This window comes from Myotis lucifugus, unplaced genomic scaffold (assembly GCF_000147115.1).
Source record: "Myotis lucifugus unplaced genomic scaffold, Myoluc2.0 scaffold_12, whole genome shotgun sequence".
In the NCBI taxonomy this organism is placed as follows: Eukaryota; Metazoa; Chordata; class Mammalia; order Chiroptera; family Vespertilionidae; genus Myotis; species Myotis lucifugus.
Window position 1 is genome coordinate 873885 of NW_005871060.1, and position 25149 is coordinate 899033.

General features: G+C 41.9%; 1 protein-coding gene across 1 annotated transcript in view; it reads left to right on the forward strand.

Annotated features, from left to right (window-relative positions):
• The window catches only part of FRAS1 (Fraser extracellular matrix complex subunit 1), a 268392-nt gene that overhangs the window by 55205 nt on the left and 188038 nt on the right, over window positions 1-25149 (forward strand). Inside the window, 4 exon segments of the mRNA XM_023750302.1 lie at window positions 364-507; window positions 9307-9447; window positions 11746-11886; window positions 13603-13779. Of these exon segments, the coding sequence (XP_023606070.1) occupies window positions 364-507; window positions 9307-9447; window positions 11746-11886; window positions 13603-13779 (603 nt within the window).

A 25149-nucleotide genomic window follows, 5' to 3' on the forward strand; every position in this document is an offset into this window, starting at 1 on the left:
ACCCCTGTGAAAGGGTCGTTCGACCACAAAGGGGTCGCGACCCACAGTTTGAGAACCGCTGGTCTAGAACATTATGGTTTCCTTCCCTGTGATTTCCATTTTTCAAAAGCTCCTGATTTCCTATTCCAATTTTTCCCCAGCAATAATTAATTGGAATTGTAGTTCTGGCCAAGATAAATAGTTTTTTGTTGTTGTTTGTTTTTTGGCGGGGGCGGGGGGGGTCTCTTGGGGTGTACACATGTGCAGAGCAATTTAGGGATGAAGGAGCCAACATCCTCCTTATAAATTTCAAAACTTTTCCAGGAGAAACTGACCAGTCCTTTGTGCTATGGCTTGTTCACTGACTCTGCTGTTTGCCTGCAGCCTGCCACGAGTCCTGTGCCGCCTGCTGGGGTCCCACGGAGAAACACTGCCTGGCCTGCAGGGACCCGCTCCACGTGCTGAGAGAGGGCGCCTGTGAGAGCAGCTGTGGCCCTGGGTTTTACAACAAGCAGGGCACCTGCAGTGGTAGGTGCCAGACTTTGCATCTTTTCCTCTTTCAGGGGTCCCACGTTTAATTCAAATCAGCACCAATAACTAATGTTTCTTTTACTCAATGAATATGCAATATGCTGACATTGCTGGTGTTTTAGTAGTTTGCAAAATGTGTTTTTACTTGGGGGGGATCCCCTTTAATACCTCCTCTTTCCCCTCAAGGTGTTTAGCTTGTTCTGCAGATAAAGACAGTGAGGACTGAGCTGCTTGTTCCAGACCCACAGCTGAAGGGACAGGAGCAGGGCTTCCTTTCTCCAAATCTCAGCCTGCCTTCCAAATATGCATGGAGACAAGGACACTTCCAGGTCAGCCAAGGGCAGACCTGCCTTTGTTTTTGGTGCCACTGACTTAAAACTAAAGCAGTTCTTGTTTAGCCTACCTTTAATACCCACTGCACAACAGTAAGCGTTAATCCGGCTTCCTGTGTCCCTGTGCCAGTCACTGTTCCAAGTACCTCATAAACACGCACTCACTGAGAAGCAGGAAAGTACGGTGGGGAAAGCGTGACCTTGGGCAAGTTACTTAATCTCTCTATGTGCCAGTTTCCTGGAGGGGGATAATACAGCACCCGTGGTAGACAGAAGAGTGGCCCCTCAAAGATGTCCACATCCTAATCACTGTAACTTGTGATTATGCCGCCTTCAATGGCAGAAGGGGTTGGGAGGTGTGATTAAGTTAAGGGTCTTGAGATGGGAGATTATCCTAGATTACCCGCCTGGGCCAGTGTCATCACAAGGGTCCTTATAGAAGGAAGGCTTGAGGGTGGGAGTCAGAAAAGAAGATCAGAGATGGAAGCAGGGGTCAGAGTGATGCCAGGAAGGGGCCCATGAACTGGCAGGCAGCCTCCAGAAGCTGGAAAAAGACAGGAAATGACCCCCCTCCCCCCTCAGGACTTCCAGAAGGAATGCAGCTCTGCAAACATCCTGATTTTAGGACTTCTGATCTCTAGAGTGATAATGAATTTGTGTTGTTTTAAACCACTGAGTTGGTGGTAATTTGTTAAGGCAGCAATGGGAAATTAATACACACCCACCTCAGAAGGCTGTTGAGAGGAATGAGTTAATAGCATTGCATTTAGAACAGTGCCCAACACAGAGTAAGTGCTATGTAAGTGTTCGGTGTTTAATCCTCACAACAATTTTATAAGATAGTTATTATCATCATGCTCATTTTGCTGATGAAAAACTAGCCCAAGATCACATAACTCCTAAGAGATAGAGTTGGTCTCTGGCTCTAGATGTTAACTGCCTCTTCACTACAGTGTGATCCCCCTTACACACCTCTTCCTAGATTTCCCCTCTCTTCTTTTTCTATTTTCCTCTCCCCTCTTTCTCTTCTCCTCCTTCCTCCTGCCCTCCTGTCAGTCTTCAGATCATTCCCCTGCCCCTGTAGACATTGCCAAATAGACAGATAGCCACCTGACAGTGAGTGATTGCGTTTGCTTTGGGCATACCAATAGAAAGGCCAGTAGCAATGGATGAGTTGATCTTTGGGAGTTGACAAGTCCACTTGCCTTAGGGAAGAGAGAGCTCTTAGCCTTCAATCCTGCATCTCTCCGCACCAGCCTGCATTTGTTGTCCCACAAACTACAGATGTTTCCATGTTATCCAGCCCAATGTCTGATTCTCAGAAGGTTGTATTAGTTTCTTTTTTTAAAATATTTTTTTATTGATTTCAGAGATGAAGAGAGAGAGAGAAACATCAATGTATTATCAACTGTATTGTACTCTACCATTGCCCTCAGTATCCACCGGGGATTGGTTTCACAACCCATGCAAATACCCAAATCTGCCAATGCTCAAGTCTTTATATAAAACTAGAGGCCTGATGCATGAAATTCTTGCAAGAGTAGGCCTTCTTCTCCCCCTCCTCATCCTCTCCCCCTCCTCTCTCTCCTCCTTGACTGGAATCGAACCTCAGGCCCTTCAATCCACAGGCCAACGCTCTATCCACTTAGCCAAACCAATCTGCGCTCTTCACCTCTCTTCTTTTTCCCTGGAAGAAGGAAAGGAGAAAGGCACAGGGGCTTTCAATCCGTACCAAAAGGAGGGATAAACAACTCTACTTGGACACAAAAGTAAGACCTCAGAGGCTTGAAATAGTGTACAAGTTGGGGAATTATGATGTGTTCAAATCATAAAGTGAAAGAAAGGATGGAAGGAGATGAGGTTGGAGAAAGGGGTCCCAGGCTGTGCTCACATGGAAGTCATTACAAAGCCTCTCTTTCCCTCACTCGCTCTTCACTCTCTTTCTCCCTTTCACCAGGTTCACCTATTTGCTTTAAAATGTCCCCTGAATTGAAAATTGAAAACAATTCAGGCCTTAGGATTTTCACCTTTATCCTGAGAACAATAGGAAACCATTTGGCAAACTTAATTAAATGAGTGGTCACAGCAGGTTTTCTTTTTAAGTTTATTCTCGTTGCTGCATTGAGAATGGTCTGAGAAGGAATGGACAAGAAAGATTTGGACAGAGCAGTCAGGTGGTGATAGGTAAGAGAGATCATGGTGAACTGAAGTGGTGGTAGCAATAAGATAGAAGGAGTATGGGACAGGTGTGGAAAGTATTTCTAAGGTAGAATTGATAGGTCTTGCTGATGGGTTGAATGATCTTTCACCCTCTCTGCATCCACCCTCTTGGGCATTTAACTTTGAAGTGTCCTCTGTCTCTGGACTTGACCATGTGCCTCGCTTTGGGTAACAGAATGAAGCAGAAGTGCAAGTATGGTGCTTCTAAGTCTACAATTCGAGAGGCCTTGCTCTTTCTTGTGTTTCTGTCATCTCCACGAGGACATTCCTGAGGTAGCCTACTGGCATGGAACAGATACGTGGCAGAGACTTGAAGTGCCCAGTCAGCCCAGTTGAGACTCGTCTAGATCAGTGGTCGGCAAACTCAGTCAACAGAGCCAAATATAAACAGTACAACGATTGAAATTTCTTTTGAGAGCCAAATTTTTTAAACTTAAACTATATAGGTAGGTACATTGTTATTAACTTAATTAGGGTACTCCTAAGCTGGCCTTTGCTAAAAACGTCCTCAATCTGATTGAGGTACGTTCACTGAGGTCCACCCCTTCCAACTCTCCCATCCACACTCGTCTTGTATACTTGTTTCGTCTCCTTTCCGAAAACCGACTTCTGCGCATGGGCCACGAAGTTTCAATAGCACTGTATGTGCGTGCCAGCACGTGGCATTTTGTGGAAGAGCCACACTCAAGGGGCCAAAGAGCCGCATGTGGCTCGCGAGCCGCTGTTTGCCGACCACTGACTTAGCACATGCTAGACTCTGTAACGCAACTGGCCTTCACCAACATGCCTTTTGATAAACAAGATTAGAATTTACACTTTTCAGAGTTTTCTAAGTTTTTATCAAGTGCTTTCAGAAATGTTCAAATAATATTTCCTGAACATCGGTGAACCAAGTTGCTGATTGGTATCAGAATGTTAATTATGATGTCTGATGCTGATAGTGCTGACTCATTTCCAATTCAGATTAGTGCTATTCAAGATAAAGACCGGCTGGTGTTGGTTTAATAATTTATAACCAAGCAGCTCATATCTGTAGCAATCTCAAGGTCAAGTGCTGAAAAAAATCCAGAATAAACTGTTATGAACGATGGTATGTCCTGGTTGAAAGAATTTACAGTAACCACGTTCATCTGTGGTACATGCTTTGAGTTTTACAAATATTAGATATAAAGGGTGGGGAAACTCAAAGGACAAACCTCCTCATTCTTTGGTCATTTAAGTACTTGTGTTATTAAGAAGGCTTTCATGACTGTAGCTAACATAAATCAAAGCAAGTTCAGAGGTTTCTGTTAACTGTTCTCTCCATTCTTCTGCCTTTTTTCCCCTTTTATTCTTCTTTCCCTTCTTTACCTAGGCAACTATTTTATTTTATTTTTTAATCTTTTTGTTTTTATATAAACAGGGTAATATCCTTTTGAGAACAGTTGACCCTCAAACAACACAGGCTTAAACTGTGTGAGTCCACTTATATGCAGATTTTTTTTCAATAAATACCTGTACTGTTTTCAATCCATGGTTGGGATGCTGAGGACTAACTGTATGCATTGATCCATGCTAGTGTATGTAGGGAACCTGAGCATTTGCAGATTTTGGTGTCTGTGGAGGTCCTGAAACCAATTCCCCACAGATACTTAGGGTAGTTCAGTTTTGGAGGAGTCAAACATTGCATGTGGATTTTGACTGCATGGGGAGGATTGATACCCCAACAAGGGTAACTGTGTGTGCATGTATACTTAATGATATCATGTTATAGAAGTCATGTTGTTCTCTTCCTTTTTTTCTCAGCATTATGTTTTTAAGATTCATCCATGTTACTATATCATCTAGCCGTTTGCTTCTTGCTGCTGCATAGTCCTCCCTGGTCTCCATCCCCACAGCTCATGCATCTACTCCCCAGTGACAGACTCCCTGTGTTTCTTCCATCCATGTGCCATCACTAGAGAGCACTAGCAAATAGCTGCAAAAATGGCCTTTCATGAACTGTGTGGGAGGTTCTCTGGAATGGCTAACCCAGGAGCAAAATTGTTGGTTTCTGTGTGTGTGTGTGTGTGTGTGTGTGTGTGTGTGTGTATGTTGCGCTAGCACAGCCAAGGGTTCGGTGAGCCTGAGGAGGGGCGGTGAAGGATTAAAGAAAAGACAGACAAAGAGAATACAGCTGGGGCTGGTGGATCTCCTGTGCCTGGATGAGGCCACAGAGAAGGATCCAGCCAGCAAGCTGAGGCTTTATTTTGTAGTCAGAGAAAAACAAGGTAGTGTTCAACATAATTACAATGTTCTTCTGAGTTTCACTTGTTTTGGCAGCACTTGCTGCACCTCCCACAGCCCATTAGCTACCCAGGAAGGATCTAGGGAGCGCTATAAGGTTAAGCTTACTAAGCTAAGAGGGCTCTGCCCTCTAAGCTGGGACTTGTTTGTGGCTCTGCCACAGGTCAATCCGAGGCTTAATTCTAGAGCCACTCCCTACATATGTACATATATATAATATATATCTTTATTTTTATTGTTGACACTATTACTTCTTGACTCTGAATATTCCCTATGACTAAGTAGTGCCAGGTAGCTCACCACCATCTATAACCCAAAGCATGAAATCTCCCATTCCCACATGTTTACTACCACTTGGCATTATCAAGCTTTAGATTTTTCTCTGGTCAATAGGTATACAGGGACATCCCATTTTAATTTGCATCCTTTTTATTATTAATGAGCTTGAAAATATCTTCAACTCCTTTTGGACTTTTGTGTTTCCTCTTCTATAAATTGCATTTTACAATGTTTTCCCCATTGTTTTATGCAGGGCCTTTCTGCCTTTTGGTTATTGACTTTATGGAATTATTTGTATGTTATAGGTATTAACTCTCGTCAGTCTCAAATATGCAAATATTTCCCAATTTTTTACCTTTTAGCTGTTACTCTGCTGCCCTTTGTTGAACAGAAAATTTTAATTCATCATTTTTTACTTCAACATTTTGATTTTGAATTTTCAAAAAGAATTCTGCCCATTTTGAACTTGAATTATCTTTTTTTTCTGCTCAAGTTCACAAAGAAATTATTCTACATTTTCTTCTGTTAACCAGACAGTTTTATCTTAACTTACTTTTTTGAACCACCTGAAGTCCACTTATGGATATGGGTTTAAGTAGGGATTCAGTTTTATTTTTCTTCATTTCATGATCCAGTTTTCCCAAGATCATCTAGTAATTCAATCTAACCATCTCCATTGATCTTTATTGTATACTAGAGGCCCGGTGCATGAAAATTTGTGCACTGGTGTGTGGGGGGGTGTCCCTCAGCCTGGCCTGCCCCCTCTCACAGTCTGGGAGCCCTCAGGGGATATCCTACTGACAGCTTAGTCTAAGCCACAATCTGGCCTTCCTCTGCAGCTGATCATGGGAAGGCACCGGGGAAGGCGACGCCCCATCATGCTGCTTCCACTGCCGCTGCCACTGCCAGCTGCCTTGGCTGCCTGAGCCTCAGCCAGGCCCTCGCAGCAGCAGCCGCTGTGGCTTTGTCCAGAAGATGTCCGGTCTAAGTAGTATATTACCCTTTTATTAGTATAGATTAAATTTCTGTGTGCACATAGGTCTGTCTCTGAGCTATTCCAGTAGTCTAAATTTCTGTCCTGTACATGATCACATTGTTTTGTTTTATATTTTCATTAATTTCTGTTTCTTTGCAGTATGTCTCAATACCTGATTGGGTAAATTTTCCCTTTCTTGTCTCTTCAGTTTCGAAGTTGACTTAGTTATTCATGGGCTTTAGAACATGTTTATTAAATTCCTAATAAAATACAGCTAGAATTTTTATTAATACTATATTGAAGTTATAGACTAGTTTGGGAGGAAATGATATCTTCTAATAATTTTATTTAAATTTACAAATTACACTTTATTACATTAGGTGGATCTTAAAAAATGTTTGACTTATAATGTTTTTTATTGTTGGTCAACTCTACATTTTCAAAAAATTTCTGCTACTGTTTATTTCTGGGGAAATCCACTTAGCTTAAAGATTGTTTTGCTCTGTTGAGATGTCAGTTCCAGAATTAGAAACTTTGGAGATTTTTATGGAGGGTGGGTGGAAGGATGCTTTTCAGATTTATGTTTGCTTCTTTGTTCCAGTTATGAGTTGAGAGGGTGATTTTCTTTTTCTTTGGTATAGAGATCATTGTCTTTGTCCACTTACTGAATATTATCTTGCCTTACACATTTGCTTCTAGTGAGATGCTGAATCCTTCAGAATGCAGGATGGAACATTTGGCCATATTGTTTGCCTAGGTCTTAAAATGTTTTTCAGGAGATTAGCATGGTGTAAGTGGATGAAAAGAACAGGTAGAATAGACTCAGCATTGATTCTCTAATAGTGAGAAGGTCTGTTTTGTGTTTAAAGTATTTAACCAATGGGTATAGAGTAGATAGAGTCCCAGACTTACCTGCTGGTGCATTTACCCTCACCTACCTTCTTTCACTTTCAGGAAAGGAGGCCTTCTTCTGGACTGTCCAAGGCTAATCTCTCCTTCTGTACTTTTGAATGTACAGTCCCTTTTCCTCCTAGGTATTCTTTGAAGAATTATTTAAACTCTTCTCTTTTAAAAACCTTTCTTTGGGTCTATACTTGCCTTGAGCTTTTACAATATTGGAGAGACAAAACATCCTCTTACCCTTTTAATTATTTCTCTCTCTGTCCCCATCCATTCACAGCCAGGAGCCTTTAAGAGAACAGTTAATAATCATGGCCTTCACTTTCATTCTAATGACTCCACTTAAATGGTAGTGGTACAGGTTACCCATATCTCAATGTCTTAATGTAGTGAGCCATGTTCAGACTTTATTTGTCCTTTCTGCACTTTAATCACTTCCTTCTTGAAACTTTTTTCCCCTCAGCTTCTCAGCCATCACACTCCGGTTTTCTCTTCTACCTTTGTGTCATTTCTTCTTGGTGACATTTGCTAGTTTTTTCTTTTTCCGTTAAATGTTGGCGCTCTCAGATCCCTGACTACTACTGCCTTATCCTTTATGCCTTTCCTGAATAAATCAACTAACTTCTGATTTCAACAACCACCTGTATGTGATGACCCCCAGGTCTCCCCCAGAGCTCCAGAACTATAAATCGGGCTGTTTCCTGGGTGGCACCTATCCAAAACAGCCCATGAGAATCCTCACGACCATTCTCCTTCTTGCATTCTGTGAGTGGCATCACTCATCCCCTAAGCCAGACCCCTGGAGTCCATCTGAGACACTTTCTCCTACACAGGCCTCAAATCTATCATCTTCTCCACAGCTTTGATTCAATCCCTGATCATCTTGTTCTGTGAGCATGGCCATAGTCTTCCAGCTAGACCCCCAACTCTCCTTCATCACCTCTCCAATCTATCCTCTAAACTGAAGCCAAACTAATCTTTCTTATACCCAATATGGCGATGTTTCTATTATAATCAAAACTTGGCAAGGGCTCCTGCTGCCTTCCTTCCATAAAGATGAGAATCTAGACTGTAGAGTCTGGCATACAAGTTTATATCGTCTGGCCCTGTCCACTTTTCCAGCTGAATGGAGCTGCTTTTTCTCTGGACAGCCCAAACTTTTGCCAGGCCCTGGACCTTCCCTTGCCTTGCTGCTGAGGCCATTCCCATTAGCTGAGCACACTCTGATTCACTTCCCAAGACAATGTTCAAGGGTCGCTATTATACAAATCCTTTCCTGACCTTTCATATGAATGCATAAGTGAGTGAGTAGATCCTGGAAGATTGAGAGAGTTCAACAACTTAACATTTTTGTAGCATAACCTTGCTTAGAAGAACTCTGAGTTTCTGAATTCTCTCCCCAACTAGGGTTGCCAGATAAAAGATGAAATATTTGGGACAAACTTAAACTAACTAATTATTCATTATTTATCTGAAGTTCAAATTAAACGGGGCATTTGGTGTTTTTATGTGCTAAATCTGGCAGCTCTATCTCTGAGGCCACTTTAACTTTAAATCCTTTATTACATTGGATACACTGGAGGGGGTGGAATGCCTCAGAGTATTTGTTATGCTTAGTGCAATGAATAATTCTTTGGTTCTTCAACTGTGAAGACAGAAAATGCAGATCTTTTGAAATATTGGAATCAAGGAAACAGCACTCAGTTGAGCAGTCAGAGAATGAGATTACTATGTCGATACCAACTGTGGACGTTGTAATGAATAGACTTCTCTGCTCCGTTGGCTCACTATTGACTTTCTCTAATGGGTTTTCCTCTCCCTTAGCTTGTGACCAATCCTGTGAAAGTTGTGGCCCCAATAGTCCCAGATGCCTTACCTGTGCTGAGAAGGCAGTGTTGCATGATGGCAAGTGCATTTCTGAATGCCCTGGTGGATACTATGCTGATGCCACTGGCAGATGCAAAGGTAAGACATGGGCCATCATTGTCATAATCATCATTGACTAGACTGGGAGTTGTATCTGCTCACTTTGGAATCTGTGTGTCTAATGGGAAAATGTCAAAAGGAATAGCTTTTTCATTAGAGAATCTCCATGTATGTGGTATGGGAATGGGAGACAGGGGTGGATGCTGAGATACTAGAGTGATTAAATATTTAAAAACTTATATATATATATATATATATATATATATATATATATGTATATTAATCAATCATTAGAGATCACTTGGTCTTTTTGAAATGCCAGGAACATCTTTAAGACCTTCATAGTGTACTTGTGTACTTGTAAACCATCACCAACTTAGATCAAAGGTATGACAGAATCATTCCTTAGGTGGCATTTATAAATACTACAGGGGCAAGCAAAAGTAGGTTAATAATAATAATAAATGATAATGCAATAATTAATATATAAATAATAGTACAGGAATAAACTCTGTGTTTCGCATACTCACAACTGTTGACCTATGTTTTGCCCACCACCCAGGACCAAAGGAGATGTGTGTGTCTGACATTGTATATATATATATATATATTTATATATATATATATATATAATTGATTTTTTACAGAGCGGAAGGGAGAAGGATAGAGAGTTAAGAAACATCAATGGGAGAGAAACATCGATCAGCTGCCTCCTGCGCACCTCCCACTGGGGATGTGCCCACAACCAAGGTACATGTCCTCCTTGACCGGAATCGAACCTGGGACCTTTCAGTCCACAGGCTGACGCTCTATCCACTGAGCCAAACCGGTTAGGGCTGTAGTGGTCAGATTCTTAAATGTAATTCTTACTTAGAGTCTCAGAATATCCAAGTTGAAGGTACCTTAAGTAATCATTTAGTCCAACTTCTCACAGTGTGTAAGCCAAGGAAACTAGGCCTGGAGATACCCAGACATGGTGAAGGGCATAGATAAATTCAAATTCCACTGCTCCCAACACTCAAACCTATGAACTTTCTACTCACCCCTATTCAGATGGGCAATTTTAGATTCAGACAAACCCAGGGCTAAATTCCAGACCTGCTACTAATTACCTGTGATCTTAGGTAAATATTTTAACTTCCCAAGACAAGTTTCTTCATCTTTAAAATGATCCTAATATGTAAAAACCCAAGGTCCGTAACAACCGACTGAAAGCTCGACCAAACACTGGAAGTTAGTCCTGCAGTCAGTGCTGGGTTGCCATGGCGACCCAGTACTGACTGCCACTGGTGTGGGCACAGCAACCCAGCACTGACTGCTGAGGGAGCTGCAGATCAGGCCTGGAGAGGGGCCCGGAGAGAGAGCAGGGTGTGATCCGTAGCCTCCATGGTAGCTGTTGATCAGCCATTGCCCCTCTCTCTCTCTTTCTGGGCTTTGCCAGCAGCCGTGTGTCTGTTTCAGGGCCTTGGTGGGGGCTGCTGATCAGCCCCGCCTCTCTTATCAGGCCTAAAGATAGGCCTGGAGATGCTGACTGGCATAGAAACCGACCAATGAGAACCAAATCTGGGTGAACTGTGAGGAGCCAATGGCTGCCTAGGAGGCGGAGCTTTCGACGCTGACTGACATAGAAACTGACCAATCAGAACCAAATTGGCTAGCAGGAGAGGGCTGGCAGAGGCAGTTAGGGGCGATCAGGCCAGCAGGGGAGAGCAGTTGGGGCAAGATCAGGCTGGCAGGGGAGGGAAGTTGGGGATGGGGTGAGATCAGGCTGGCAGGGGAGGGCAGTTGGGGGTGAGATCAGGGTGGCAGGGGAAGACAGTTAGGGGCGATCAGGCAGGCAGGTAGGTGAGCAGTTAGGAGCCAGCTGTCCTAGATTGTGAGAGGGATGTCCTAAACCGGCAGTCAGACATCCCCCAAGGAATCCCTGATTGGAGAGGGTGCAGGCTGGGCTGAGGGACCCCCCCCCCCCCCCCCGTGCACAAATTTCATGACCAGGCCACTAGTATTAATAATACCTATCTCTTAATATTACTGTGAAGATTAAAAGTGGTAATGTGTATAAAACACTTAATACAAATACTAAATAAAGGATAACTAGTAGTAAATATAGATATAAATAGGTATAACATGGATAAAAGTGGGTAATTGGGCAATGTGGGCAGTTCTAGAGATATAATCACCCCCTAACACATCTTTTCTTTTGATTTGGTGTGAGAGCTGAAAAGAGATTGAGAGTGATGGAGGAGAGGGCTTCCCAGCACATACCGAACCCAGCCAAGAAGTGGGCTCTAAAGTCACTTGGGTCTCTTTGTGTTCATCTCTCACTCTCTTCCTCAGTCTGTCATAACTCGTGTGCCAGCTGCTCGGGACCCAGGGCCTCTCACTGTACAGCCTGCGCCCACTCTCGGGCTCTGCGCCAAGGCCACTGTCTGCCCAACTGTGGAGAGGGCTTCTACCCCGACCGCGGGATCTGCAAAGGTATCATTGATGTCATCGTATTCTTAAGTGACTTTCCCATCTAAAAGGACATAGATTTAAGTTACTATATTTTTATTGATTGATTTTAGAGAGAGAAAGGGAGAGAGAAACATTGATTCGTTGTTCCACTTATTTATGCATTCATTGGTTGATTTTTGTATATACCCTGACCGGGAATCTTATGCACAAATCCAGGGCTCTAACCAACTGAACTCCCCGCTCAGGACCTGAGTTACTTTTCAGTTCAGCTTTTTCTCTGGTATATCTTATATCAGTGATGGCGAACCTATGACACGTGTGTCAGAGGTGACACGCGAACTCATTTTTTCGGTTGATTTTTCTTTGTTAAATGGCATTTAAATATCTAAAATAAATATCAAAAATATAAGTCTTTGTTTTACTATGGTTGCAAATATCAAAAAATTTCTATATGTGACACGGCACCAGAGTTAAGTTAGGGTTTTTCAAAATGCTGACAACGCCGAGCTCAAAAGGTTCGCCATCACTGTCTTATATGGCAATATATACAGTATATGCTTTTTTTTCTTACCAAGAGATAATCTGAAAAATTACATTTCAATATCTGTGAAGACTCCCACAGGTTCATGATGTTTTTGGCCATCCTTTAGAGGGATGCCATTTCCTTTGCCATGCATTAGAACCACTCTCATTTTCTCCCTTTTCTATTCTTCTAGCATTGCTAATGTCTTCCTTAGTCTTCGTTTTGTTTTTCCCTGAAGAAGCTCTTTTTGTTAATGATACTGCCGAGCACACTGAGCGTCACCAGCAATGCCTCTGGGCTGAGGAAAATGGAAAAGCTTAAATAGCTGTTTGCCAAGAAAGGCTTTGGGCTCCTTTGGAGGGCAGTATCATTTCAGCTTTTTGGAACTAGAGCATTGGGAGCAAACACTTCAAATGAAATTAACTTATATTTATTTATGCACAGGGCACCTTAGAAAAGAGCTTCAGAATAGTTACAAGCAAAATGTTTTTAAAACAGGCAGCTGCAATAAATATTATGAAAAGGAGAATGTAGTGAGTCTTTTAAAGAGCAGGAACGCTAATTGTATAAAATGTGGGCCCGAGAGAACTCATGTACTCCATTTGGCTTTGATTTCCACCAGTAGCCAGGGAAAACAAGGAGCTGTGATGGATTATGAAATTATCGTGGCTGCTCAAAAGAGGCCTCTTCCTTGTTTAGAAGAGCAGCCTTTCCTCTCATAAATTCTAAAGGGAATTTGTCGTCTGGACCCCTATATACTGGGTGATGAATAACATAATGGACAATATCACAATGACCATGTTTGCAAAAAACACAGCAATAGCCTTTATGTGAATGCTTCTTAAAACCTTCAATAAAAACTGAAGACATAATGTTAAATCGCCATTCAGTGAATGTGTTTCTCTGGAGAACCAAGCCAATATTGTCCATTTTGCTGTTATTCTTGTGTTGTGTTTTGTTTTTCTTTTTAATCTCGCTAGGCAGCTCTTACAGGACCTGAGAGATATGACTAGTTAGCCTCACCCTCATTTTGCCCTTCGCAAGTATTATTATTATCACCTTGTGTTTTGGTATAGCACACTAGAAAAACAGTATTCTGGAAGGATGTATCTGGTGAACTTCTCTTAGTGGTTTTGATTTAATGATAGCCCCCCATTGGTTGCAACCTATATATGACCCTGGGATTGTTTTCTGCATTCTTTTCCTTTTGGCAGCCTGTCATTCCTCTTGTCTGACTTGTGTGGGTCCAGAGCGCTCTCACTGTACCCAGTGCAAGAAGCCAGAGGAAGGACTGCAAGCCGAGCCGCTGTCTGGTGTGAACATCAGCTCGGGCGAGTGTCTGTCTCACTGTAGAGCCCAGTTTTACTTGGAGAACACTGGGCTGTGTGAAGGTGAGTGATCATGATTTGAGAAAACGTTAGGTACCTTCTGGCCTTACTACTTCAGAGATCCTGTGAGGTGAAGCCACAGCCAGGAAAGTCTGTGTTTTCATATAAGTACGGTCCTGGGATGCTCATGGATGAAGCAGAAGGCTGACATGCCAAAGAGGGCCCCACTGATGTTCCCCTTCCCTTTGTGAGGAATAGATGATCTGAAAGAGCTGGTTCCTTTCACCCCACACTGTCCCCAAAGTTATACTCGGAAGTTCCAGACAGGAATTCTTTCAGAGGCCAGTATGAGGAGCTAAGAAAGACTCAGTGCTCATGTAGAATTCTGTTTATTATTTCTTCTAATTTGCTACTCGGAATATGAATTTGTTCCTTCAGGGCAAAATCTGGACTTCTGTCAAAATTTAGAAGTGATTCCTGTCATTGCCTTGGCATATCTATAGAAAATTGATGTCATCCTGAATAATTTGATTTAATAGCTAGGTCAAGAATGAGTGGTTGAGGAGATAAAGGGGATATATATATATATATATATATATATATATATATATATATATATATATATATATGATTTCCTACAAGAAGCTGCCTTGCTGTTGGAGAATTATTTGATTCTAAAGCTACCTGAAAAAAATTATTACTCGTATTTCCCACTGTAAGTATAACATGTGCGTCATTAAATAAATTTGTATAAAAATAATCTGCCCACCACCTACCACCTAAGCCCACTTGCCTTTACCATTTTGCTGTAATATACATGAGGATTTTTTTTTTCTCTGCATAGCTTCGAGTTTTTTGCAACATAACTCTAAACATGCTGCAGATGCAATTTTGTATCCTACAGGCCCATTTATTAATGTGGCTTCCCTTTCACATTGGAATACACTCTCACATGGCAATGCTGGATTTCAAGGTTAGGCTAAAAGATCTTGGATGCAGTGAGTCATAGGCATAGTAGGAAGTATGCAGATTGGAATGTAGAGACCCCAGGCAAGACACTTAAGCTCCATGAGCCTTTGCATTCACTGCACTAGAAGAGGGATAATTTTCTTTCACACTGGCATTTTACCAGGGCCGGAGGAGGTTAGGAGTGTGAAAGCGCTTGGTAAATTGGTAAAGCCCCCATGCTCAAATGGTATAAACCTCAGCCATATACTCAGGTGTTCAGGAACACTGTAGGGGTAACTTCCTGCTCCCTGGGAAGCACCAGGACCCCAGGGTGTTTACATTGATATCTAAAAATTGGGGGAAGGGTCACTACTCTCCAGACATCCGGGTTACTGCCCATGTATGCACTGCCCAAATTCTCTATGGTCCCTTACATTCCCCTGGCTCTGTTTCCACAGCACTTGAGAAATAGGAGGATCTTTGTTGCTGCTGAGAGAGCCAATACCTTCCAAAGCACGTCACACCGCCTTCCCCTTGCATCCCAGAAGCAATGGAGAAGAAATCTCCCCAAGCTGCTCCACACAGTTAGCTTCTTTCTACAGTTTGCAGCACTATCATAAAAATGAAATGATTAACATTTTAAGTTATACTGTAAATAGAAATTATAGGGACCAGGGTTATTCAGCCAGAACATCATGTTACTGGTGATTTGGTACACAAATCATGAGCCAGGCGCTGTGAAACACGCCATACTTGTTTACTCACTTGTCCTGATGCCAACCTTATGGGGTCAGTGGCACAACTAGAGGAGAGACGGAGGCTTGAGGAAGTTAAGGCCGTAACTTGCTCAAAGTCATGTAGCCAGGGCAGAGTGGAGTCCAGGGGGACATAAGTCAGCCTGTCTCCAGTTCCCATGCTCTAAACCAGGATGCTACTGTATTCATCACTGAAGGGCAGAAGCACCGTGTGCTAAGGGTGCAGGAGTGAGTCATTATAAATGAACAAAGGGGTGTTTTCTGGGAATTTCTTTATACAGACACTTTTTAAAAAAGAGGATTACATCTAATCCCTCTGGAATGGCTTCATTGTGGTCCCGAGTGAAAGGACTAGTTTGACCTCTTGAGTCCTTGTAGCCCCGTGATTTCATGCTAGTTAATATAATATTATTAGGTATCACACATAGAGCTGTCTACTCTCATTTATTACCAAATCCCTGTGCAATCGCAGCTAGATAGATAGATTGTTGTACTCAATTTACAAGTGATGAGAATGTGGCAGAAAGAGGTTAATTGAGTTGCCCAAGATTTCATTGGGAAACTGAGTGCAAACACCAATTGTTTCGAACCCTGCCTGAGTAGCAAGTGTGTTGATTGATGTATTTCCTGTCACTCATCCTGTATCTCTGGAAACTGTTCTGCCTTCCCCAAATCTGTTCCATTTTCCATTCTGCCGGAGTGTGTCTGTGAAATCAGGCCCTGGGAGTGCTATGAGATTGCACGGGACTCTCCTCACACAGCCCCAGAAATGTCCTTGCTCTTTGCAGAACATTTAGAAAGGCTGGAGGTGTGTGTGTGAGTGTGTGAGTGTGTGTGAGTGTGTGTGTGTGTGCACGCCATTATGGATTTATTTTATAGTGCCTTTGATCTTGAGTGCTTTTCTAGAAAGAAGAGAAAAACAACTGTTTTCCAGAACTCTTCCTCTTCCCTTTTCTGAGACTATAGCATGGGGTGATCAGAATATCACTGCAGCTAATGAAAGTGAGAAGCAACTTACTTACCCTCTGAAATGGTATCAGAGTTATTATTATAAAAGTTTCTACTCCAAGCTACAAGACACAATCAGGCATTATCTACTGAAAAATGAAGCAAAAATGTATTCAAGATATTAGACTAAAGTCCAAGTCTGTGATTGATGAATGAAAAAATATAAAATTAATAAGCAGTGACCAGAGAGAACACCGTGTATTCCTAGCTGTAGGACATCTTTATTCATTTCTTCTACAAATGTTTGCGGAGTGCCTTCTGGGTGTCGGGCATTTTCTAGGCACTGGGGTGCACTCATGAATGAGTCAGATGAAACTCCTGCTCTCATGGAATTTATATTCTGGTGAGAGAAATGGATAATAAAGAAATAAATGAATAACAAGAGCAGCAACAAAATCCATGGCTCACACTTGGCTACCGATCTATGCTCTAATGCCCACACAAGGTAATGGGGAAGGAGGGACGGAGTTGAGGTGGCCTCCAAGGTGGAAGTGCTATGGCAAGATGGGGACAGCCACCTTCATGAGTTGATCCTGTGTCTTTGCTCATTCTCTGAAACTTGTGTACCTCAGAAGATGGGCTTTGACATTATGCTTCTTTTTCACGTGGTCTCTAGTTTTCCTGCATGTGGCAAGATGTGCTAGTACAAAGGGGAGTCCATTACTAATTGTGAGATAATTTGGAGGCATTTGGTGATTGACCAAATTTGTCCATGTTTATTAAATACTAGAGGCCTGGTGCACAGATTCGTGCACTGGTGGGGGTTGTGGCTTGTGGGGATTGGCCTACTGTGGGAGCGCCGTTCATCCTGGTCAGCTGAGCAGCTGTGGACCTGCCCTTTGAGCAGTTGCTTCTGCAGTGGGAACACCGCTCATGTTCAGCCGAGTGACGTTCCCACTGTGGGAGCGCACTGACCACCAGGGGCAACTCCTATGTTGAGCATCTGCCCTCTGGTGGTCAGTGAGCATCATAGTGACTGGCCATTCTGCCGTTCGGTCGCTGGGTGTATATATATATAAAGAAGAATTTTAATAATCTTACCTAGAGTAGATCTCACCCGTTTTAACTGATTATTCATTGGTATTGACAAATTCAAGTTAAAAGGAAAAAAAAAAAAAGCCCAAGAAACACCCATCAGCCCTCTTGCCCAAACAAAACAAATTACAAATCAGTAAAATCCCATGCTCTCCAAAACAACATCAAAAATCCATCCCCACCAGTTTTCCATGCCCCTGGGTGCTAGGCCTGGGCCCTAACAGACGTGGGGGATGGACAAGATTGAGTACCTGGGGCTCCTGTCCCTGGGAGGCCTCTCCTCTCTCGCTGATGTTCTTGGCTTCAGGTCAGATTGCTCAACTCAGTCTCAGATTCTCCTTTCACTCTTGTGGAGGATTTTTTTTCCTCTCGAGAAGGATTCAGTTATTTTGAAGATAGCTTTTCATTGAGCTTGTAGAGTGGAGCCTTTCATTAAAGTCTCCTGGGACTGTGTTAAGATGTGATTCAGATTTGGTAGGTCTGGGTGGCGTCTGTGTGTGCATTTGTGATGTGCTCCCAGGTGAGGCTGCTGCTCCTGGTCCACCGACCAGAGTTTGAGGAAGGAAAACCTCTAACGAAAGAAGATGAGCACATCACTTATCTCTGGCATGCTTCTTCTAACTAAAACTGTTTTGTTTTTTTTAATTCCAATGGTTATTTCTTCTCATTGCCAACAATATATATGCCACAGAAACTCTAAAAAATAGAGATAAGAAACTAATCTATTACCAAGTTACCCAGATTTAGCAAATAAAAATACAGAATTATGAAATAAAAATGCAGGATGAGGCAAAAGTATGTTTATAGTTGTTTGTATGAAAAAGAATACAATAATGAATAAATAATAATACAGTAATAAACTCTGTTTCATGTACTCACAGCTATCAACCTACTTTTTCCCCACCCTGTATTTTGCAAATAAAAAACATAATTTTCTTAGTATAAGTATTTCCCAAATATTGCCTGAGATATTCTAAAATATTATTTGTTGTTTACCTGAAATTCAAATTTAACTAGGTATTTTTATTTTATCTGTAAATCCTACCTATGATCCTGGTATCTAATAGAGGACATAGTTGCTTACAAAATATTCTTTCCAAACCCAGATGCCTTGTTCTTCATTTCACACTAGAGTTTTACAATTTAATTTCAGGCCAGGCCATCTCAATTAATGATGCGGTTCAATCACCATGTCCACAATTGGCAATGGTGACCAGGAAGGGATATGAACATGATCAGGATGATTAGTTTAGCCATGTAATTGCCTCGATTCTGTGGCAAATTAATGATGGATTCTTTCAATTCCCAAACAGTTCAGCAAGAGGTTGAAAATGATATACTTTTAAATTACAAGCTTTGTGTTAAAAATGAACTCTCTACTGCGATAATGAATTCAACTTACACTTTGTCTAATGTATTATGTCAGGAGAAACTGCTTTAAAGAAAAAATGCGGAGGTAGCAAACATCCCAGTGGCCACCATTCCCCACACCAGCAGCCTTTTCATTATACTCACGGCATTTGGTCAGGTAAACATCAGGGAAATTTTAGCAACTAAATTTTTTCAAGCCTCCTTTTTCAGTCTTGAACATAGTATTGCCTTCTTAAGCTGGGTGTTACTGCATGGGGCAAAATTGCACAAAATTAATACCAGTTTGATATCAATAGTTAAAGCTTTTCAACTTTCTTGAGATATAATTGACACATGACATTGTTTTAGTGTAAGGTGTACAACATAATGATTTGATATATGGACATATTGGGAAATGATCCCCCCAATAAGTTCAGGTGATATTCATTACCACATAGTTACACTTTTTTTTGGTGTGTGTGATGAGAACTCTTAAGATTTATTCTCTAAACCAGGGGTCCTCAAACTACGGCCTGCGGGACACATGCAAATACAAATATTGTATTTGTTCCTGTTTTGTTTTTTTACTTCAAAATAAGATATGTGCAGTGTGCATAGGAATTTGTTCATAGTTTTTTTTAAAACTATAGTCCGGCCCTCCAACGGTCTGAGGGACAGTGAACTGGCCCCCTGTTTAAAAAGTTTGAGGACCCCTGCTCTAAACAACTTTTTAATATACAATATGGTATTTTTAGCTATTGTCACCGTGCTGTACATGACATCCCCAAGACTTGTTTATCTTATGATTGGAAGTTTGTACCTTCGGATCACCTTCACTCATTTTCTCTGCCCCCCTCCTCATCCCCCATCCCAATCACTAGTCTGTTCTCTGAACCTCATCATTCAGCCGCCATAGCTCTTGCTTGTCTCTCAAACATTTGTGATCACCCAAGCTACCTTTGTTCTTAGTGGCTCCCGGTAGTTGAGGATATGCCAAGACCTGTCAGTGTCCCAAAGGAGAGGAAGCTAGGCAGCCCCTTGATGCAGGCTGATTGAAAGCCGGGTCACCAGGCAGCAGCTTATAAGTATGTAAAAACATCTCTTTTGGGGGAACACTGCGAGATGGGTATTTATATTCACTCCTTTTGGGGAACACTGAGAGATGGGTGTTTATGTTCACTCTTTGGGGGGAACACTGAGAGATGGGTGTTTATGTTCACTCTTTTGGGGGGAACACTGAGAGATGGGTGTTTATGTTCACTCTTTTGGGGGGAACACTGAGAGATGGGTGTTTATGTTCGCTCTTTGGGGGGAACACTGAGAGATGGGTGTTTATGTTCACTCTTTTTGGGGAACACTGAGAGATGGGTGTTTATGTTCACTCTTTGGGGTGAACACTGAGAGATGGCTGTTTATGTTCACTCTTTTGGGGGGGACACTGAGAGATGGCTGTTTATGTTCACTCTTTTGGGGGAACACTGAGAGATGTTTATGTTCACTCCCTCTGAGCCCAGGAGGATAGCTGTTTTGCTATAGTCCTGTTGAACCCAGGAACGCCACGCCCTGCTGGCCACCAGAGCCAGACTATCAGGGGTGTGTCCTTTGGGTGGCAGCAGCAAAAGTCAGGCATCAGACATGTGCACAAGCTCTTTCCAGGGAGACACCAGTGACCTGGAGCAGGGTAGAGGGAGAGGGTGAATCAGTGTCTGCCAGCCTCCCAGGTCTGGGAAGACATCACAGACAGTCTTGTTAAGTTAGATGTATGACCTTCAGGCTACAGCTTTTAAGAAATGCAGACATGTCTCTTTCAGGGGAAGTCTGGGAGATGGGCGTTTCTGACTGCTGCCTCTGTTCTGAGCTTGGGGAACAACTTCCACGAGTCTTTGCAAGTCATTAAGAACTGCTTCTTTATTCTCTGTAGTCTGATGGATCTTGTGGGAGCAAGGCCGCATTGGCTTTCAGCCCTATAGTTTTGGGGGCCCATCCCTCAGATAGAAATCCTAAAAGTTGGGGCACTAGATGTTGGGTCCAAACCCTTCACTCCTCAGGGAGAAGCTGGGAGTGGGGAGTTCCCTGGCATTGTCTGTTGCTGTTCTGGGGGTAGAGTAGATGGCAACAGTGCCTCAGCCTCTCCTACCCGGGTTGATAAGGGTTTTTTCTCCTTTGCTGATGCATAGTAGGAGTTGCTCTGCTAGTTGCTGGATTCTTTCAGAGGGAATTGTTCCATTTGTGTCTGTGGGAGGAAGTGAGCTCAGGAACCTGCTGTCACCATCGTGGATGGGAACACCAATTTTCTTTTTAAATAACAAATTCACCAATTATTTTGGTCAATTAATTAACTTGCTTCAGATAAATGGGAAGAAACAAAGTATACTGTGAGTATTTTGATCTATTTAGCTGTTGCTAAGATTCACCAAAGGCCTTAAGGCAAAGAGTTTTAATTAAAGAAATAAATGGGCAGGAGTCTGCCTGCTCAGCTTAAGAGTATGTTACTATTTATGAAGTTGGGGTTCCCTTGAATTAATTTAATAAAAGACGCGGCTGCTATATTAAGCAGTACTTTTTAATGTAGGCCCCAGAGTGCTGGCATAAGCTCTCCAAACACATGCCTTCTGGTAATGTTCAATCCTCTTCACTTCCTCCTCCTTGCTTCTGTAGCTTGGGTGTACTCGGCTTTAGGGATAGAAAGATGAAAAGGATACAGACCATGCCTTAAGGAAGCACGATCAAGTAGGGGAGACTGACATCTGAACAAGTAATTAAAAGAACAGGCAGCACGCTGGAATGGCAGTAGGGGCCAGGTACAGAAAGAGCCCAAGCAAAGGAGACTGACTCTGTCTGGGGGACAGTGTATCATCAGGCTGTCTGTGGAAGGATTGATGGGAGCTCACCAGGGGAAAAGGAGGGGAAGGACCTTCTAGGCCAAGGAAACAGCGAGGACAAAGGCATGGCGTGTTTGGCGAAGGGCAGTGTATTTGGTATTCCTGCAGTGTAAAGGCCAAAGCAGTGAATTGTGGGGACTGGCACTGGAGATGTGGGGTGAGTCATGTCATGAAGTGCTTAATGCGCTGGGCCAAGGAGCTTAGAGTTGACACTGTTGGCATTGGAGAACCATGAAAAGATCTTAAGAAGGGGAACAATTTAGTCAATTGGCATTTTATAAAGATCTATCTGATGGTTATATGGCAGGTAAGTATGAAAACAGAGTGGGGCTGGTTAGGAAGCTTTGGCACTTATATCATGAGTGAGGGACCAGGGGATGGTGAGGTTGAGCTAGATGTAACAGACTTAAGAAGTAAAAATCAATGTATCTTGGATGTGTTGTAGTGATGGAAAGTAGAAGTCTAAGGTTTTCAGCACGAGTTTCTTGGTGAATGTTGGGGCTACCAAGTGAGGCAGAGAATACAAAAGAGAGACCAGGTAGGGGAGAGGATGTGGGGTTGGTGGTGGCTGATAAGTACAGTTTTTGAGAGAAGGAATGTGACATAATTTACACTAAGTAGGTATGGGTTGAGCTTGGAAGTGGTAATGAGTAGTATTTTAGAAATTTGGAGTATGAGGTACTGATGAAACACCATGTAAAAATATCCCTTAGGCAGTTAGATTTATGTGATTGGAGTTCAGACTAAAAGTCAGAGCTGTACACATAAATTTAGGACTCACCGGCATGTAGGGCATCATTAAAGCTGTGAATTAGTTTGCCAGAGAATGAGAAGAAAAAGGGCAGAGGGTGCAATTTTGGGACGCTCTAATATTCATGACATAAATAGAGAAAGGCAAAAAAGAAATGACCAAAGAAATAGAATTAGAAGCGTTTATTGCCAATATTTCCATGGAAAAGATGTGATTTTTACTCTTAAGGCATTCCCAATATACTTAGGTGAAATCATGTTCATTAATAAGGAATAGGAGGGTGAAGGGAAGAGGGAAACTGATTTTATTTGACTTCACTCATTTCAGTTTTCATTTCTTATGACAGTACTCATACCGTATATCATAGAGAATTTTCATATTTACATCATAATTCGGGAGAGGCCTACCTCAAAAATTGTTTTGACATGAAAAGCCAGGAAATCTTATATGATATAAAAATATGCATGCTGGACTACTCTTTATATCATTAAAAGGGAAAAAAAATAAGTAGTGGTGTTTGCTGTCTAATTTAAATAGAAAATTGAGCAAATAAAAAATGATAATATTTGTCTTAGGTAAATTTATTTATTTATTTATTTATTTATTTATTTATTTACCAGAGTCAGGTCAACTGGACTTTACAACCATCTAAGGGACACTTTTAGTACTTAAGCAGCTCACTTCTGCTTCTTCAGAAATATACTTAGCCATCAACTGGAAAGCTACTCTCTAAAAATGTCGTAGTATGTGGAGAAATAATTCATAGACCTTCTTTCCAATCCTTTCCATATATACTATGTAATGAAGTTACTCTTCCTTGAAGGATCTTAGACTTCACACCAGAACGCTGGCTATGAAGTCAGCGTCCACGGAATGATCAGGCCTCATAAAAGTCAGTGAGATGGTGTGGACATTTCCACCACCAGAATTAAAGTTTTATAAGATTGTGGTAAAGATGCAGATGCGATTGCCTGTCTTTACAGAAATAGAGCATGATAGAGAAAAAGGCACTTTGAGAGGATGGTCACCTTTCCCCTCTGTGCCACATGACAGTTTAGCTGATTTCCCACCTGGCTCTTGAGCATTTCCAGTGAAGGTAGTTCTGAAGGCTGCCATGGTGATCAGTTCATTGGGGCGTATTTCTTTAAGGTCTAGTTAGTGGCAAAGGGACTTTCCCCTGGAATTTTTGGTCCATTGCCTTTCAATTCCTTGGTCCTCTTTGCTTTCCTTATATAATTCAGTAATATCCTTATTCACATTGAGTCAGGTTATCACATTGACTTTGTGACCAAATGGAATGATATGGAATATGCTGTGTGCTCAAAATGCATTGATTCATATTTCCCTAGTTTTCAATTCCACAATGAGATGCTTTGATTTATTATTTATTAGGGGAGTATAACAGGAAGAACTAGAAAATTTAACAATCTTTTAAAGCCTAGTACAAACATATTGGCATTATTGAAGGAATATTTAAATAGAAAATATTATATTGCTTCTAATTGCTTCCTCCAGATCATCCTGGAAACTCGGTGTCAACAATATAATTTCGCTGTTACTGACATATTGCCATCTGACTTTTCACTGCGTGCTGCTTCATTTGTGTTAAATGTGTCTTAAATAATGGGCTAATGTGTACCCTTTTAAATAATATTTGCTTAAATGTCAGTTTACCTGTTTGTCTTTTTTAAATATGTTTTTATTGATTTCAGAGAGGAAGGGAGAGGGAGAGAGCGATATATAACTATCAATGTTAAGAGAGAAACATTGATCTGCTGCCTCCTGCATGCCCTCCACTGAGGATCAAGCCCACAATCTGGGTATATGCCCTGACCGGGAATCAAACCGTGACCTCCTGGTTCATAGGTCAACGCTCAAGTACTGAGCCACACCAGCTGGGCTACCTGTTTGTCTTTTAAAGAAGAAACACTTTTATAGTGATTCTGAAAATACTTAGGAAGAAAATTTCTAATTGTGATTTGTGCTAATAGAGCTATTAACAAGGTCATCTAGAAAAAAAGAAGTTATTTTAAATTGTGGTTCTAGCTCTGTTTTTCATGTAGTAATAAAAACTGCTAAATAAATATAAAGCTCTACAGCATATTCAGGGATAATAATTAAAATACTTATCAAACAGGGTGGTAAGGGTACTGTGGGAATGGGCCCTGGTCTTGGGTCAGGATCAGGGCCCTGAGGGCTCCTTGTACAGGTGTTAACCCTTTAGGTGCTGGGTTATTGATGAGTCAGGGTGCTAGGGTGGAGCCACAGCTGCAGGGGACCATTGGAAGGCTTAGGAAAGCGGCCATAGAGCAGCCATATAACAATAGTTTAATACTGTAACAGCCAGTACTGCTGGGCCAGGACAGCACGGCTTATTTCAGCCCCATGTACATCTGAGATTGTAGGTGACATTTTTGTTGAAGGTTTTTTGAAGACTGCAGTAGTATAAAATCACATTCCACTCTTCCAAGCTGTTCGTCTGTAAGTCTTCTGGGTATTTCACAGAGGACTCAGAGTGATGTTGCTGAGTCAGTGGATCTTGTCCATTGGACAGAACATGCCCTGAAATGCATGGGGTCATCTATAAGGGTAAGAGCCAGTTCTTATCTTACTGTTGTATCCCCAGCACCTAGACTTTCTTGACAGATAATCTATATATATATAAGAGTATAATATGCAAATCAACCGGATGGCAGAACAACTG